Here is a 19,021-nt window from a genome sequence, read left to right as displayed (position 1 = left end):
GTTGATTTCACTATAAGTGATTCTAGAAAAGTAATTTTGCAGAATTATTGGCAGAACAACACTACATTTTCTTTTGCGTAACAATAAGAAAGTAAAAAAGGGATATGCAAAAGCAAATGCAAAACAAAGCAGTGTGGTTGCAAAAGAATGCAAGAAAGCTGGAAAATTTCCAGAACTCAGCAATTCTAAACCATCTTGGACATTAGTAGAAAACATATAATCCACAAACGGAGTGGATTTTTTCTGAAGAAAATCATGAATAAAATACCTTCTTTCCGTTTACGCAAATCAAACATACTATTTCTTGATTGTGAGTTGAGGTTCTTCTATTTAGATTATGGTAGCAGTTCTGCTATTCATATGGTGGCGTCAATCTTTTATGTAGAAGGAATAACACAAAATTTTTGGATTTGAATACTGCTAAGATTGCTCGTTCAATTGAAGAGCTTTGATTGAGTTGTTTGGATTGTATTTTTCCGTCGGAAAATTACGTTGTTTGTTTTCTGTAATCACATTTTCCTATTACCTTTTTCCCTCACATACATCAAATCGCTACAGTAATTTTTCCATGAAAAATCATGAAAAATGCAATCCAGACACAATAGGTTGCACGGAGAAAAGAAAGAAAAAAGGGTAAAATTACTCTCATTTGAAAGAAGTTTTCTCTCCTAAAACCAATAGAAACTCAATACAAGATATTTATGTTTCTCCAACTTGCTTAATTTCATAAACCATGATCGAACATGATGTTAGACCATAAATTTTTTTCAAACACAGATGGGAAAAAAAGTTGTGTATAAATTAAGCACATTTAAAATAAATTGGGACTTTTTAGACGTTTTGAAAATCTAAGGTGGCTTTATGGCAACTTTGGGCCGATATACAAAACAAATTGCAGAATTGAATAAATAAATATATTTAAAAACAATGTGAATACATACACACACATACACACACACACAGAGTATCTTGTTCTAAAGAAGCAATATAATTTTCATCTCAGCAATTCATACTACTTGGAAATTTTCAATTTGAAAGCAAAAGATACTATGACAGAACCTATCCACAAATACCCATTTTTTTCGACTATATCACTACCATACATCCATGTCTCTCCGTTTTTGGCTTCTAATGCCTCCAACACATCACCTTTCTTACTTAATTTAAGTGCCAATCCAAAACCATAATAATCATTGGCTAATGATGAGTGAGCTCCTCTTAAATCCGAAGACTGCTTTTTGTTAAATGACCCAATTCTTGAATTAATTGCAACCCAAAATTCACCTTTTTGGTTCCTGTTGATGTTATCTGGGATTCCTGGAAGATTTGCAAAGACTTCAACTCTGCCAGCCTTTGAGGGATCGAGCCAAAACTTCAATACTCTGCAGTTTGTTGTCTCGGTAATGAGAAGAAAGTCACCATTTTTGCTCAATGCCACTCCATTTGGAAACATGAGATTGTGCAGAAGAACTGTTACTTTCTTGGCTGTTGGGTCAAATTTCATTAGCCTTCCTGAATTGTCACCACTAAATATTATCGACATATAATCCCTGAAATTTTGGAACCCTATAATTAGAACAGCATAATTGTAGCTAGCTGGATGCTTAAGAATTGCCTTGACATAAACGTAAATACAAACACTTTTTTTTTTTTTTTGAATATTGGGTTAACACCACTTTAATGGCCACACTGTGGCAACAAATGTGACATTTCCTTTACACTAACACTAAATACCCAAGGATTCACATGCATATTTAATTTCATCAAGTAAAGAAATAAAAAAAAGGATCAAAAATAGGATTTTATTGTATTTCCATATTCTTTAGGGGTAGGATAAGCGTCCTAAAGATGACTACTTGGTTATTAGGGATACACCATTTTGGCTAGCCTGCAAAATGCACACATGAATTCTTGGTATGGAAAAATGAAGAATCCCAACATTCTAAAGGGTTAGCTACTGGATCTATCCGTGTAAAATATTTATGCATGATGCACATTTCTTCATAGCTCCGAAGTTTCTGCTGATCCTTTAATTATTCTACAACAATGTTTTCAAAACCGGACCGAACCCTATTAGACTGGAAAAGTCAATCAAACCAGCCAAACTTAGTACAAAATCAGTGGAACGGGTGAAAATCGATAAAGAACCGGACTTTTGAACTAATTCTTACTCTTTTTTTTTTTTTTTGGTTAAATTTCAAAGTCATCCAAGTTGCATAATAACTAAAAGAATAAAAAAAAAAAAAAGAAAAACCGTTGAACCGAGTTAAATCGGTTGAATCGATTTGAACCATGAACTAGAAACTTATCCAGTTTACTTAACCGTTCGAGTTTAAAAATATTGCTCTATAGGGATGTGGATAATACGGATATTTTAACTTGATCAATTTTTATACTCTACAATTTAGGGACTCAAAACTGATGTTTCAATAGGTTCAGAAATGCCTTCACATTTACATATTTTAGAACCATGAACACAAGCTAGGACACCAATTATTGAGAGGATGCTTCCTATATACTACTTGGAAATTTCCTATCAAGCCTTCTAGTAGTGAGAATGCGTTGGTGGAATAAGTTGTGGATGGATTGCATTAATGGGAGACGATAAGGTCTCGTGCATGTCAAGATGTGATGCCCTAGCAAGAAATGAAAGCATAAATGCGACTACATCATGACAGGGAATTCTTGATAACTGTTGGCAAGCAGGGACCATTATCCCTCTTCCTGCTTGCCTTGTCTTTGAGGTCTCACAAGGCCTCAGCTATCAGTATCAATTGTTTTGGGTACAGCTGAAGCAAGAATCTATGAACTTTTTATCTCCTGGACTTTTCTTCCTTTCAGGTGTAAAACTATAACATTTCACCTTTTTTTTTTTTGGTTAATGATAAAATTTCAGAGCTTGTTCTAGGATGATACAACGAGATAATCTTTTCTACTATAAATCTTACACTAATAAAACTAGATCCATTACACATTAGCTTTATTCAAATTTGCAATACTTGCTAGTGGAAAAAAAATTGCACCAAGAGTCTAGAAAAGATTTTAATTCTATACAAAACTATGAACATCTAAAATTTTATGCGTTATAGGGTTTTTGAAATTGCATGAAATGAAAGATGGGGAAATTCAAGAGGGGTTCAGGTCTCTTATGGCATCTAAAACAAAACAAGGTGCCATAAAGTGGAAAAGGAGAGTAGTTCGAGTTTGTTAGGGATGGCGGTGCTTGGGGCACACAAATCACTACTGCTTCATAAATAGCCCAATTCAATACTGGGTGTGTAAATGGGCGACCCAGAGCCAGAAGAGTAATTGAAAGCGCACCTTCAAACGAGATATTTTACATTTTAGCCATTAACAATAACATTTAATTTTGAAATTAATATTCTATACACTAATAGTTTATACACTATCACTGTTGAATGCATAACGACGCATCTAAATTTAAATTTTGAAATCCGAATTTTTCTTATGTGTGCAACTGTGACAATATATGTGCTATCAGTGTATATAAAATTATCTCCTAATTTTGCATAAAAGAAAATGTAAGATAATAAAACAAGAATTAATTTTTTGAAGTAATTTTTCCTACACTGATAGTATCTTATCAGCATTGGATGAGTGGCAATTATGTAAAATTTAAATTTGAAATTCAACTTTTACATATCTATCATAGATCTAACGTTGATAGTGTATATACTGTGTCAGTATACGTAAGATTTACTCATAAAATGAACTTACTTTCTTTGAAATTTCGTGCTGCTGTCCGTAAAATATACTACACCGCTTCTTTGATCGACAACCACACCGTTTGTGAACTTGAAAGGAACTCCTTGGGCTTCTTTTGCTAGCGGCGTAGCCAATCCACCCTTTGGGCCAACGACTAAGAGACCCATATATGCATCTGCAATATAAAGATCGCCAGTCTTGTGATTGAAACTTAATCCCAATGTTCGCCCACACCTAAATTCAGTGTCATCATGATCTTGTGCGCCTTCGCAACCGTGTCTGTTTACGGAGACATTGAAACTATTAATGTAAATAAGTTATTGTATCGATTAGTCAATTAGTATTAATCAATGATTAGCATCAATTAGGTCAATTCTGTCGACAGTATGTATCTATAGGAAAGCGAAGATTTGATGATAGAGATGTGTTGTGGAATGATATTAGTACAAGTATTTCAAGAAATTTGACCACTAACTTGCATCTATTCAACCTAAATATCTTAAATATGTTTCAATCGATCTGTAACATGCAGCCATAAATATTCGATTTTTCTAACGGATGCCTTTGGAGCACTTGTTAACGGACTTAGTATTCATTTAACCTACAATATATATATACACACACACACATTAACATATATTATCTTCTCTTGCATTTATATACATTTTCTATTTAATTTTTCCTACTCTCCCTCGTGTTTATTTACTTTTTTTCTCATTAATTTTATATTTCAAAAAAATATAACATCTGACATATATCTTAAACCAATAAACGTTTTAGGTATTTACATCATAAGAATTAAAGTGTTGTAATGTGACATGAGGAAAACTTCCAAATTTATTACTTTCTCATTGATTGATTACTAACCACAAAGTTTTCCCCTCTTATCATTTTAATTACCAACTCTATCACGTGGAACCTGGAATTTCATGCATATTATGGCATTAACTATTGAGCGGTTTCATGTCACTTCACCAATTTCAAAAGTAAAGGCAGCACATATAGGTACACAAACACATACATAATTATGTGCCTTCATGACAAGATACTAATTCTGTTAATTAGGATTTTTAGAATTGTGAAGTGGTGAGAATTATAGTATTATATGTCCATAATGTGTTAAACAAGAGACCCATGAAGAAAAAAGGTACTTAGGGTTAGGTTGCCTCTGATATTTGAGAAATATACTTATATTCTCAGGGTTTAAATTAACTTTTTATTGAGGGAAAAATCATCCATTTAAGAAGTAGCCACCACACCACTAGGGCCACAACAAGTCTACCAGCAGGCAGCAGCAGCAGCAGGTTGAATTGGGGAGGGGACACAAGAGGCCACGATTAGTTGTCCATCTGTGACAATACCTTGCATGGCCAATTCTGACAGCCAATAGTGTCTGGCATGGTCAATATTGGCCTTAAAATTATTATCATTTTTCAAATGGGCAATTGCAATTTGTCTAAAAAAATGAAATAAACTGTGCAAGTTGTGTTTTAATGTCCTGAATAGCTTTCAATAAAATTAATGTGTGAGGCTACTAAGTAGTGTTGATAATCTACATTAATTTCCTTAAAAAAAATCATATATTTTGACCTTTTAGCATGCCAATTATGTCTAGCAGCTCAGAATCATTAGGCAAATGGGAGTTTGGATGTTTATGAGGACTGGAGCAGCATTAACTAATTGTAAATGATTCATCAAAGATTAAATTAACCAATCTACGAGTCTGTATTTTCATGAAAATACAATTTGAGAATTAGTGACAAGATGTATAATGCGTGGTCATTTCATTTTCAATTTTTTCGTAGTGGTTTTAGATAGAATAACATGGTTTTCATGGCATTGTGGTACAAATTTTTCACCAAAATAAGGAAATTCTACACATTTATGTGCACGTACAGATGCCAACTATCTACATTAGTGCTGTTTTACCTATGGTTGGATTTGTCTAACGTACAAATTTTTTTAAAATGTATATTGCACACACAACTTTTTATTATCCTCCTCACACTTGGATATTTTTCCAATGTAACTTTTTTTTTTTTTTTTTTTGGAAAAACTAAACTAACCAACTTGTTAGAAAGAAGCATTGATGTTAATAGTGCCAAAATTCTATCTCTATTCCTATTAGGCCCTTGGGTATTGGCATTTAATTACTTCATATCTACGTGATTTTTTTCCCCTTTGAGCTATTTATGCACGGATTTCAACCATGAAAGCTTCAATTTTTCAACTATAACCGTGGAATTGCTCCTCAATTTTGATTATATGTTCTAATGTCGATGAACAAAAAGAAGATTCACTATTTATTTGAGGAACCAAAAGAGCGAACAAATCCATGGAAGACAGAGGAGTGGAGTGATTGCGATGTGGAGGCAAAATGTCAAGGCTAATTGAATATCGACTCAAAATTCTTTGCTTCACATGAAGCCAAAAAAAAAAAAAAACTCCTTAACTTTCCTAAGTGTGTAGAAGATTTCTCTTACGCACCTGCAGAAATCTTTAGAAACCTTGACTTGAGGAGGGAAAAAGAAAAACATTTTAGCTAACATACATCATGTGAATATTTTTAACCTCAAAGTTCCATCTTATGCCAGTTAATATGTTAGCCTAACAGATTGGTAGTGTATTTATGTTGCAAAAATACTACCAAGTTTGCCATGCATTATTGTACCAAACAAAAACCCCCTTGGATTCCCCAACCTTGAAACCTCGGCGGTAGGGGGGTTGAATCAAGACTGACAGTCTAAACTTTGACTCGATTCGATTCGTTTGCAGTCATATTTTGGGTTAATGGAATATAAATCATGCTAGTTAAATGCATGGGGATAAATGTAACACAGAGACACATCGATAAGAATGTTTTCACCTGTGAGGAGTTGTCACAGCAAAGTTGATCCACCGATTCTCGTTACGCTGCCATTTGATTATCCGACCATCAGAAACACCAGTGTACGGCCCCTCTCCATGTTTGTCGAAAGCTAAGCTCTCAGGTCCAACTGCATCAAGAATTGGAAGTACTTCATATTGGTTAGATTGCCCATCTTGTTCATGTTGGTGATAGTGCTGGTCTGGTTCAGGTCGAGGGCTCACTAGTGTAGCAATTAGAACTATGGCTAAGGTCGCCAAAAAGAGCTTGCCGTTCATGGCTATTATGACAAAGAACACAAAATTGTTGAACTTATTGAAGTCGAAGGCAAGTATATATAGCGATGAGATGGTTTTTTTTTTTTTTTTTTGGTCAAAAAAAGTTGAGGAGGAGGAGAGACTCACTTCATTCAAAGACTGGGACACACTATTAAGTGGTGTACTATGTAGATTACCTAGGTCTTACAGATTATCTACAAACAAACTATGCACGAGAGATGTGCGGGTTTGATGAGTTCTTTAAAGGGTAAATTATCTTTTTTATCCCTCATGATTTGATGTTTTATGATATAACTCCTCCATGGTTTAAAAGTCTATATATAACATTTTCGTAGTTTGGGCTAAAGTGTTATTGTTATTTTTTTGTTAAAACTAATGCTCAATAGTGAAAAGTCAAAATTAAACTAATAAATTTACAAATTTAACATTTTATTATTTCTTTTTTTCCTCCAAATATAAAAAAGAAGAAATTGAAATAAAAATAGATAAATAAGAACTTGAAAATACCATAAAAGATTTGGTTTAAAAACTTGTAATGATATTTGTAATAAGAAAAGGTTTAAATTTTTTGTTTCTTATTTATTTGTTTTATAGTTTCCTTCCATCTTTTTTGTTTCTTATTTATTTATTTATTATTTCCCTTCCATCTCTTTTGTATTTGGAGAAAATTAAGATTTTATAGGCCAAAGCATAGGTTTGTAAAACCATCTCTTCTCTTTCTATAAAAAAGAGAGCGAGAGAGAGAAAGAGAGAGAGAGAGAGAGAGAAGGAAAAAAAGGAAAGACTATTTGTCAATTTATTAGTTTGACTTTGACTTTTTATTATTGACCGTTAATTTTAACGAAAAACTAACAATATAACACTTTAATTCAAGCCATAAGAGAGCTATATATAGATTTTTAAATCATAAGAGGGTTATGTGATAAAGTAGTAAATCACGGATGACAAAAGGTAATCTATCCCTCTTTTAAATCAAGTCTTAAAAGGCGTGAGGACATTTTACACAAAAGTTGATCATTTAAATCTTAGTCTTGTCGCATCGGGGTCTTAAAAGTTGAATGCCGGTTTAGGAGTTAGTTTCATTTGGCTTAGAGAGTGGAGTGCACATATCCTTATACTATATAAAATTAAGTTTTGGTCAAAAAATAGGTTGAATTTCAACCGCATAGGTGGGGGCTTTCTAGGAATGTGAAATGTTGTGTATTAGTTTAAAAGCTTTAGGTACAAGTTAAGGAAGCATGTATTGGGTATGTTTACTTAAATGACCCTATTTTAATACATTTAAAGTTGTCATTGATGAGCCATCTGGGTATTAATGGAATGTGTAATTAGTATGCAACCGTTTTTGCATTTTGTACATCCTATATGTGCTTGTCTGTTGGTGTAATTATCAGAATATCCCTTAACTACCAATAATTCCCCTTTTCAGCCACAAATAACGTTTGAGATGTTACTTTGTCTGAAACATTTGAATGGCAATCGGATTTAGGAAATGAGTCAACGATTTCTCTATCAATGATAGGAACTCATTTCTCTATCATTTATAATCTGCATGTATGAGTCACAAACGTTGGTCATTTTATCCCCTTTCAGATTCAGGAGTTAAGTTTTCCCTTTATGCCTTTGTCTACAACGATTTGCCTCATCGTTTTCTCTTCCATCCGAACTCAACTCCAAAATTACCTATTATTTCGTCATTAATTACACCCAATTCGATTGCCGAACCGTTGGTATCTTAATGCCTAAATGGTTGATTATCAGTTTCTCCCTGTTCGTATTCTAGAATTGAGAAAATTCTACCTGGCTTCATACTAATCAGCTCAGAATGCTCTTCAGTCCCAGCTACTCCTGGTGGTTCAGCGTAAGGTTAGATTTCAACCCCCCAATTTTTCAGTTCCTCCCTTAATTTTGTCGGTGTATTCTTAGTATTTACAATTAGCGACTCTTATCACGTTGCCTAGCTACAAGATAGCATTTTTGGCGTTGCCTAACTCCAATTGGTCTGGGTTGGTTATAATCTTATAAGTTTGGAGCAACAGCAAGAAAGAACTCTCGGTAGGGATTATGGAATAATGTTAGCTTTCTGTGTTGCTCTGCCTTTCTGCATTATCAATGACCTTTAATTTGACACAGTTTTATTGTAACACTGTGTGAATTGATTAATTATATCGTTTATCTTTTCATACTAAGTTTTATTTTTTCTCACAATGTACTATTATTTGTTCAACAAAAAAACTTCTTTTCCCACAGGCATCAAACACCCGCGCGATGCGCAGGCACTCCCCCCTAGTCTTGGCTTATAAAAATGGGTTATGAGTTTTCTGTTACATACTAATGTACTAATGTATAACATTTACATTGCACACCCTCATACATTGACATGTGTCTTTCTTAAGAGTTTAACTTAATTAAGGATATAATCACGAAAATTTAAAGGGAACATATGTCAACATATTAGAATGCATAACATGGATGTTATACACTATTGTGCAAGCGTTGATTTTGTTTCTTGTGGATTGCGGAGAAAAGATTGTGAAAAAATATTGATTTCTTCCCAAAAGCTTTGCCTCCAATCATGCTCCCATACGACCGATTCTTCAGTTTTGGTTATTGAAACAGTCTATCTCAGGCACTTCATGCAATAGAACAACGAATGTTCTCTATATAATAATTCAACTTTCCATTGTTTCCTGTTCTACTTGAGTGCTAGTTATGTACTTCTGCGTTCACTTTTTCATGCCTTTCACAAGGCAAAGAGTACAAAACATAAATCACCACGAGTATAAGCCAGAAATATTAAACTACGTGAAACCAACCATTTCGGGAACCCATACCAGTGGGAGACTGAAAATTCACTTGTCTTTTTCAAATGATAAGTTACATCGATTATATCAAAAATATGTACAATCTGAGCAAATACTCAATAATCACTTTACAGTTTGCACATTTTAGTACAATGAAACAAGATTGACCCCTTTCACAAATCATCAAAACTGCTCGATGCTTGAGGGCTAATTGTGTGACTAAGACCTGACTTATCCATTCCTGTTAAGCAGGAGCCCGCGAGACACATGCAAGTGATAACTCGAATTTAAGAGCATTTACCCTCAACCCTATTCTCTGTAGGACCATGACCGTATTGGCCAACAATTGTTTCATGGACATAAATTCAAGGATACAATTGTCCACCCTTACGATCAATGACTACTCCATAAAAAGAAGAACATGTAATAGTTAGAGCTATGAGTTTAAGGGTAAACAGATTAATGATATGACTAACTAACTTGGCCAGTCTTCCAAATCAGGTGTGCTTTATTTATTTATTTATTTTTTGCCCCCTTCCTCTGAGAGCAGATCCTCTGTCCAATATTTTGTGTCTAATTTCCTGTCCAATGTGAAACTACGTAATTTCATTTATTATATCTGCTGATATGGCAACTAAAAATAGGTGGCTATTTGGCTGCCTTATACTTCTTTTTCTTTCTTCTTTTTTGGGTTTCCTTTGTTTACACAACTTTATTACAATTCCCATCTTTTTTAAATATTCTTTTGTATTTGAAATCCTTGATACTTTGTTTTAAAAAAGATGATAATTGTAATAAAGTTGTGTAAACAAAGGAAACCCAAAAAAGAAGAAAGAAAAAGAAGTATAAGGCAGCCAAACAGTCACCTATTTTTAGTTGCCATATCAGCAGATATAATAAGTAAAACTACGTAGTTTCACATTGGACAGGAAATTGGACACAAAATATTGGACAGAGGATCTGCTCTCCCTTCCTCTGCCCAATTTATTTTTCGTTTCTGATACTTCTGTTACAAGAACAAAAGACGGGGGTTGGAGTTCAGATGCTCTATTTAAGAGAGTTGTTGGCCTGTTATGCTCAGATAGTAACGAGAAATTTAAACAGATAGGAGTTAGTGCCATAAATTTGGTGGTGCTACCACCTAGTCGATATGGACGATGTGTTTCTTACATTGGAAACCATTTTACTTTCTCCTGAAGTCAGATTTCAAATTTTGGCAGGTTACATTTCTGTACGTGTCCAAAGGTTTAACTTTCGTAATATATAGCTGTCTATCGTAAACATCATCCCAACTATACGCATTTAGTAAGACTATGAGCTTGTGTGAGGACCATTAAGATTTAATTATATGCCAAGCTTCTATTGCCATACCTACTAGACGAAAATACTTGACTATCCGCTAGAGGATTGGTTCAACAACTTTAGAATTGAAACACTAGACAAAAGTGCTTAACTAACCACTGGGTCAGTCCAGTGGTTAGGGGAGTGTTTTTAGAGTTTTTTCTACTCTCAAGTTCAGTGTTAGAATCCTGTATTTGGCAATTGGAGATGAAAAGGGTGTAGAGAGGGGTGGAAAGATAAGAAAAAATGCTTAAATTATTAGTAATTAAGAATCTAAAATGTAAGCTTTAAACTTGTAGCACCGCCCTAATCACATTTTAAAGTCTAAAAAGCATGTGTTTGCAGCAAGTGAAACCAAATTCTTCTTGTTCTCTTTATACCTAACCCTCTCCCCACACAAATACTAACTTCTTCTAAGATGTCTTATTAGGAGTTTCCTCTTCTCTTAAGATCTTTCAATGAGAGTTTTTTTTTTCTTCCTAAAGTTTCCTAGTAAAACTTTTCTTCCATGTTAGAGTTTTTTTTTAGCTTTTGTTTGTTCTTTTCTTTGCTAGATTTGATTTTTTTTTTTTTAGATTTGTTTTTCAAATCTGAAATTTATTAGATTTATTTTGTTAGATTCTAGCTAGCCTGATTTTGAGCTTGAAGGTAGGTAATCTGATGATTAATTATGACATGTGCAGATGTTCATTTGACTGCAGGTTATCTTCATCTTTATCTGAATTTGGAATATATTTTGATTAGTTTTCCAAATCCATTGTATAGTTAATTCTTGAAATCTGTTTGTACATGCAGCATGCATGGTTATATATGTTTTCTGTCTTCACATCTGTTTGTATATGTGTTTGGTTGATATAATTTCTGTCATTAGTGCAAATTTAATTGATATTTCTATTTAAAAAAAAAAAAAACAGGTATGTGGAAGCATCACATCTCCTTTCGTGGGTACCGGTAGGGATGGCAATGGGGGCGGGTGCCTGCGGGGGTAGAAATGGAGCAGGGGATGGGGCGGGGGCAGGGGTGGGGGCAAAATATTTACCCCGCCTTAAAACGGGGCGGGGGATGGGGCAACGTACACCCGCCCCGTCCCCCGCATAAAAATATATATATATATATATATATATATATATATATATATATATATATATATATATAAGATGTTTGTCTAAAAGCCTTAATAAAAATGTAAATACGAGAGTTTAATGGAACAAGAATTCTTTCCATGGCCTATGATATCGTTTATAAGCAGTTCCAACAACCATGAGTTTGTTTTTCCCTTCATTTTGCTGATTTTTTCTTTTATGTTTTCCATTGATCTTTGCCTTTTGTTATTTCTGGATTTTAACTGTTCTTGGTATTTTTTATTAATGTTTGGGAATTCTTCCTCTCTCCTATTAGTTCTAAAAAATGCTTAGACATATGAGGAGAATTTTGCTTTTCGTAAGTTAATTTCTTTACTCGCGGGGGACCGCGGGGGACCACGGGGGAAACGGGGCGAGAGCGGAGCGGGGGATGGGGGGCAAGGAACGGGAGATGGGGCGGGGGACGGGGGGAGTTATTTGACAACAGGGCGGAGGATGGGGGAAGGATCCCCCACCCCATTGCCATCCCTAGGTACCGGGAACATTATCTTCAATTTCTCCGCCTTGCAATTGGGCCCGGCGTCATTGCACTTCCCCTATTTAGGAAAGATAATGTAAGCACAACGACCTACACAGCTTTTATGATTCCCCCCGTGAAGCAAAGTACTTCAGCACAAAGGAGTTTCTTACCATAACACTGCAAATTTTCTTGCCAACGCAAGAGTCTTTTTTAATGTTTACGGGACAGGGACGATTGTCAGATCAACTGTTCCTGAACGGTATAATTTTTTCGAACAATTTATAAAACAATATCATAATATCTTTGTTAGAAGGATGTACAAACAGTTAAGTAAAAGTTACAATTTGTACGGTTAGAATTATGCCGTTCAAGGATGGTTGCCCCGAGTCCGAAATATTATTCATATAGGGTAGGCACTGCTGATGGACTTTCTCATCAAAAAAGTTTCAAGGCAAACAAAATTTGAATCCAACTAAAGATACCACGTTGGAACGGATCCCCTCGCTCAGTAGCTAGCTCGACAGAATTTCAGGGGGATTAGATGCATACTTAGGGTATTAACCTTTTTTTGTACCCAAAAAAAAAAAAAGAGAGGTTCCAATGAAAAACTATTACCAAAATAGAATTTTCTGAATTTTTTTTCTCACTAAAATCGTCTGTCAATAAAAATTCTGTTGGTCCAGATAGAAGATTATATAAATGTTTTTATACCACCTTTTTTGATCGAGGTGATGCATGTGAAATAAAAACATATGTGCAAAAATACAAAGATGATTGAACAACGTACGTTTTTATGTTGCCAGGGAAATATTTCTCCAAAAAAAGGGACAATCGAAACAAACCTGCATGCATGGAGAATTACCTAAACAGGTACGTGTTACTCTTGGAAATTAAAAACATAAAAATTAAGTGCGTAGGATTAAGATCACTCCTATTATAAATTCAAGGCGAAATAACATAAGCAGAGGTAAGATCCTATAAGATAATTCTTCCATACACATGAAAAATATTTTATCATGCTACGATATTTATTGATACACTAATTAATCAACTCCTTTCCAACCACTTCAAAATTTTCATGTACGTTTGTTTGTCTGTTACCAGTGAATCGAGAAATATGTTTCATAATTTGGGTATTAAAGGGTAGAAATTGCCTGAGTTGCTGGCTCAATCCACAAAGCATGTCAACCTTTTTAAGGCCTATTGTTGGTCTGGAAACATAAACTTTCTATTTTTTGGCAAAATTGAGCCAAGCTTGTAACAAATATCACTGTGCCATGTGTTCTTTTGTTAGCTCCAAATCTGCCCATCTTTCATTATTTATATTATTTAATTTTACCATCTAGAATTAGTTAAGATGGAACTTGAATCTGAAGCATATTCTAATCCTTATTCTAGACTGACAACTCCATGCAGTTTGTAGTAATGTTATCCACATCCACATCCTGGACTTCGGGAGGGCATCATCTTAATTGCTATCTTCTTCATAATGGACCCAAGGAATGGGTTGCCAAAATTGACATAGCACGACATCAGTAATGACATCTTAAATTGCAATCACTTATATGGGCATTTAATTGTGTTGATATGGATTTGGAACGATTAATTTTCTTGATTAGCAAGTGTATGGCAGCCAAATTGTAACTTGTAAGTAGAAGGTCCAAAGCCCTGCTCTATAATTTCCTCTTAGCAAGTTCCAAAAATCTAGATGAGGTAATAGTGCACCTCATATGTATTTCAACCCTCCTTTAATATAACATTGGAGTGTGTGTCTGGGTGTGTATATATATATATATATATATATATATATATGTATGTATATGTATGTGTATTGCTGTTTGTAGAAAAAAGGTGTTGAATTACATGTGGAGTATCCATCAATATTTTACATCCTTCTTCAAAACACATGGTAAAGATCAGCAGCATAGATGGCTTTTGCTGAGGGATCAATATTTTTAGCAGCTAGAGGCAATCTTGCAGGAGTGTTCAAAATCTAGATTGTCTAATACTTTAGACAGATTTTCTCCCTTTAATCTGTGAGTGACTCCATTAATAGCAAATATTTTGATTTTTATATATTATCATCGCGTTTTTGTACTATTTTTTAAATATTTTTTTTAAATTTTACATACACCCTATCATAATACATGTCCCCGACTGTGATTTTATGTCTGTATTTATGAAGAACCTACCATTATTCAATTTTAGCTGCAGCCGACTGGAGACTTGGTTCCCTTTTCCTTATCCTTATAGCTCATTCATGATTCTTTATCACGTTTGGATTGGATTAAAGTCAAGCTTGGATTAGAACTTGATAGTTGAAACTCAGCAATCTAACACCAAATGATGTAATGTTTAGGGTTAATTACAATTTACCCTCCTAAACTTGGGGATGAGAAACGCTTTGCCCCCCATACTAAGGAAATACACACTTCACCCCCCATGTTAACAATTTCAAGATTCTGAGTTACATCACCAATTTTTATTCCAAAACTAATCCCAACTGAAATAGGCATAAATAAACATTCTAAGTAATTAGAAAGACATTGGCTACCAACATTCTAAGTACTATACCGGATTCGGATCCGACCCGTTTACCCGACGGGTCTTTTATTCTATGTTCCAGATCCGGATTCGGCGGGTCTCGGATCCGGATCCGGGTCTACCCGAACAAATTTACCAAAATTTATAATTTCTAATAAAAATGAGAAAAAAATATATTTGTAAACTAATTTCTAACTAATGCAAAGAAAAAACCAAATAAGAAAAGAAATCAAATTAATTTTATTAAAATACATCACCCTAATCAAATTATATTGATAAATATATATTTTTTAAATTATTAATTCATTTATATCCGGATCCGGGTTTAATACGGGTCGGAATACTATATTCCGTATCCGACCCGTTTTTTTGTTTGACAAAACGGATCCGGATCCGGGAAACGGAATTAAATGCCTACCCATACCCACAATAATTTCACGGATTCAGTCCGAATTCGGGTCTAGACCCGACCCGTTGACAGGCCTACTCTTGGATCCTGGAGCTTGGCTTAATTATAGGCTCTTTCACTTGTTTGTGTAGGCTATGCTGTTAATATCTTCCGAATACAAATTAGGTTAGAAACTTGTGGCTAGTAGTAATATGTATTAACTTACTACGTATTTTTACACACCTATTTTTATGTGTCACATCAACAAATATAATAAATTAAACTACGTCGTTTTACACTGGACAGGAAAATAGACACAAAATATTGGACAGAGCATCTTGTCTCTAGATTGCTGAGTTTCAACTATCAAGTTCTAATCCAAGCTTTGACTTTAATCCAATCCAAACGTGATAAAGAATCATGAATGAGCTATAAGGATAAGGAAAAGGGAACCAAGTCTCCAGTCGGCTGCAGCTAAAATTGAATAATGGTAGGTTCTTCATAAATACAGACATAAAATCACAGTTCCATGCATTAAACCACTCCTGTGTCAAAGGGCCTAAAGGACCTAGGAGGCAGATGCTTCAGCTTATACAGGATAAACATCATGTCGCCTCAACCCCCCACACAGGAATAGTGTACACACCATAGGGTATCCATTTTGATCCTAGAACAGATAATTTTTGTTTTTTCTGTTTCTTTTTTAAGAAGGAAGCTCAAATTGCAAAGGGCATCTATCCAGCAAAATGCCAAGCCAAAAAAGAAAATGTAATCCAACAAGGGGAACAAAAGGGAGAAGGAAAAAAAAAAAAAAAAAAAAGAGAGAGAGATTCTAGAAGAGAGGAAGAAGCGCAAGTCCATATGCAAGTGACAAGTTCGTTGGCCGCTAAGACAATGGAAGGGAATTAGGTGGCAAGCATATGAACAAAACAGCTGATATTTGACCATTACCAAGATGGGAAGATCAAGATCAAATGACCGCAACATGGAAACACGAGAATTAATGACGAGACAAACTTCTTCTCTACCAAGCATTAATCATTCATTGAATTATATCAATTGAATGCTGTTGGCCCGGCTGACAGTGACTGACATTGCCAAAGAAGGGCCATAAATACAGCCTTCATCATCCCAACTCATTTGCAGAAAAGGCAAATATCTAGTGGACAACTCCACGATGGCATAAAATCAAGATATACATGCTACAAACTCTCATGAAGATCTCAATCAAGATTTGCCTCAATTAGCGCTGAATTTAAGCAGTGAAATACTCCGCCCATCCCACTTTGATAGTCCTATTTTTCTTTTTCGTCTGTCTCAAATTATAGTCCACTTCTCAATTAAAGAATATAGTTGTATTTTAATTGTTCTAAAATACCCTTATTCAATGTAAATTATTGTTATTATAAACCTACTCCATTTAATGAGAGTTGATTCTTTTTTTTACCATCAATTCAAGTTCCCATAAGGTTGTACTCTAATTAATGTGAAGGTATTTTAAAAAAATAGCTACCTAAATTGATTGTTCCAATAAAGTTAACTACTTTTTATTAAACTGTGTGAAAAAGGAATCAGGATTATCAAAGTAGGACGGAGGGAATAACAAGAATTTCAAAAAGAATCCACTAGGACACAACGTGTTTTATTTTCACCTCACTCAACGTGTTTTATTTTCGCAAAATTTAGAGTATAGGCTTGAAAGTTCTACAAAATTTCAATGCTTTATTAAATTCTTCCCTCCCCTTAAATTGAAAATTCAGAGTTTAGGCTTGAAAATTACCCTTCTCCCTTGACATTGCCCCCTTATTTGTTGAAAAGTTCTCATGTCCTCCCAAATTACCTCCTAAAAACAACAGGTTCCTCTTTGATGTCTCTCCAATGGCACAATTGTTCTAAAGCTGTTAAAATACATAATTAATTCCTACTTGTATACAAAAAATCTTTAGAAGTTTTGTAGCAAAACAATTCAGAAGTAAATACACAATCTTAAATAAACTCTCTTTGCATAATAATGACAGCCAGCATTTTTTTTTTTGTCAAATCATAAATCTAATCCCAGAACAGTCCTCAAAAGCCGGCAACTCTTGAGGGTGTCCCAAGGACTTATAACCTAACCCAAATCATAAACCTAACCCAGCATTTGAAGGGTACAATATTGCCCCATTTCACGATAGGTCTTAGTTTCGCAATCAACCTCAAGGTCCTTCCTTCCTCAGGTAGAATTGTCGATTGGGTTACATTGGACCAGGCTCGGACCATTCGGCTCAAGAAATAGAGGCCGAAGTTTTACATAATTGGACTAGCTGTGGGCATAAATTGCATACCCAAAATTAAAATGGGCTAGACTTGAGCAATCTGGGGCTTAGCCTGATAAGCCCAGCCCTTTTTTATTATACTTAGGTCCTATTTGATAACTTAATTCAACACTTAAAATTAATGGATTCAAATCTTAATATGTTTATTTGCGTTTGATAATAAAATTAAACATCTTAATTAATTAAATAGCATTGAATTTTTGGATAAAACTTGCTCTAAAAAATAAATGATAAACTATTCACTTATCACTAAAATGTATTAGATTTAACACTTAATAATTCAATAATTTAATGAATTCAAATTTCAGATTTCAATTTTACCAAACGCACCCTTACTCTTGCAAAATAGTATGCATAATAGGGCTAAATTTGGACCATAGTATTTTAAACATAGGCTTGGGCTCATCAGCCGAAATGGCCCAATTGACAGCCTACCGTCTGAGATATTCGAAACTTTCCCAACTTGCAGATTTCATGTTGGTACTTGGTAGCTCAAATATCCAGAGATGGCAGGTGTTTTTTTTTTAAATAATGAATTTGGGTGAGTTTGAATTGTCATCACGAGTCAGGGCAATGATCCAAAATCATAGGTCGCTTATAGAGATTCTTACATCGCCTATCAATATAATTCTTATATCAATAATGAGATTCGAATACATGACCTTTTATAAGAAAATGACTCATTTTTACCAATTGAACCAACTTATGTCGGCCAGAGATGGTTAGTGGTGACTATCCTACAACTGTTTCTAATAACTACATGAGAAATCACATCTCCGCTAAGCTTTTTTTAATTGGTTTTGTGCATATATGACAAATTCTTAAGCCTTTCTCGTTTCATGAAATATGCAACAACAGATCTAGTACTGAACTCTTTTTCAGGAATCTAAAATGAAAAAGAATACCTTAACCAAGGCGAATAACTTGCTTCTATTAGTGTTATTTTTGCCTGTCAAGAAATTCTAAACGAGACAAATTTCGACATGGTAAAGAATCATTTAAATTTTATAGTATCTTTGATTGGAATCTTCCCTCAAGAAAATCAACCAAATTAAATGTATAGAAAACATTTTTTACTCGTGCAAAGTAAAAAGGTTTAATTGCTTTAGGAAGTTTTAGCCACTCCTCAGTGACACATTTCTTTTTTAGTTATGATA

At 34.4% G+C, this 19,021-nt stretch overlaps 1 protein-coding gene across 1 annotated transcript; it reads right to left on the bottom strand.

Annotated features, from left to right (window-relative positions):
* Positions 1 to 969: 969 nt before the first annotated feature.
* LOC113692724 (protein STRICTOSIDINE SYNTHASE-LIKE 2) lies at positions 970 to 6,957 on the bottom strand. The gene is made up of 3 exons (XM_027211237.2): positions 6,593 to 6,957; positions 3,739 to 4,005; positions 970 to 1,550 (listed from the first exon to the last, which is right to left on the bottom strand). Exons 1-3 carry the CDS (start codon positions 6,868 to 6,870, stop codon positions 1,013 to 1,015), a joined length of 1,083 nt encoding a protein of 360 aa, XP_027067038.1. The 5' UTR covers positions 6,871 to 6,957; the 3' UTR covers positions 970 to 1,012.
* Between the last annotated feature and the right edge of the window lie 12,064 nt (positions 6,958 to 19,021).

This window comes from Coffea arabica, chromosome 6c (assembly GCF_036785885.1).
Source record: "Coffea arabica cultivar ET-39 chromosome 6c, Coffea Arabica ET-39 HiFi, whole genome shotgun sequence".
NCBI classification, from domain to species: Eukaryota; Viridiplantae; Streptophyta; class Magnoliopsida; order Gentianales; family Rubiaceae; genus Coffea; species Coffea arabica.
The sequence above is the reverse complement of the archived record's forward strand: the minus strand, read 5'-3'. Positions and strand labels throughout refer to the sequence as shown.

What these genes read in the sequence shown, in the direction of transcription:
- LOC113692724 (XM_027211237.2), bottom strand. Translation starts at nt 6,870, where the DNA reads ATGAACGGCAAGCTCTTTTTGGCGACCTTAGCCATAGTTCTAATTGCT. An exon ending in GCTGTGACAACTCCTCACAG is followed by an intron (nt 4,006 to 6,592) that starts GTGAAAACATTC and finishes CTCCGTAAACAG; the next exon opens with ACACGGTTGCGAAGGCGCAC. An exon ending in AGCACGAAATTTCAAAGAAA is followed by an intron (nt 1,551 to 3,738) that starts GTAAGTTCATTT and finishes CCAAAATTTCAG; the next exon opens with GGATTATATGTCGATAATAT.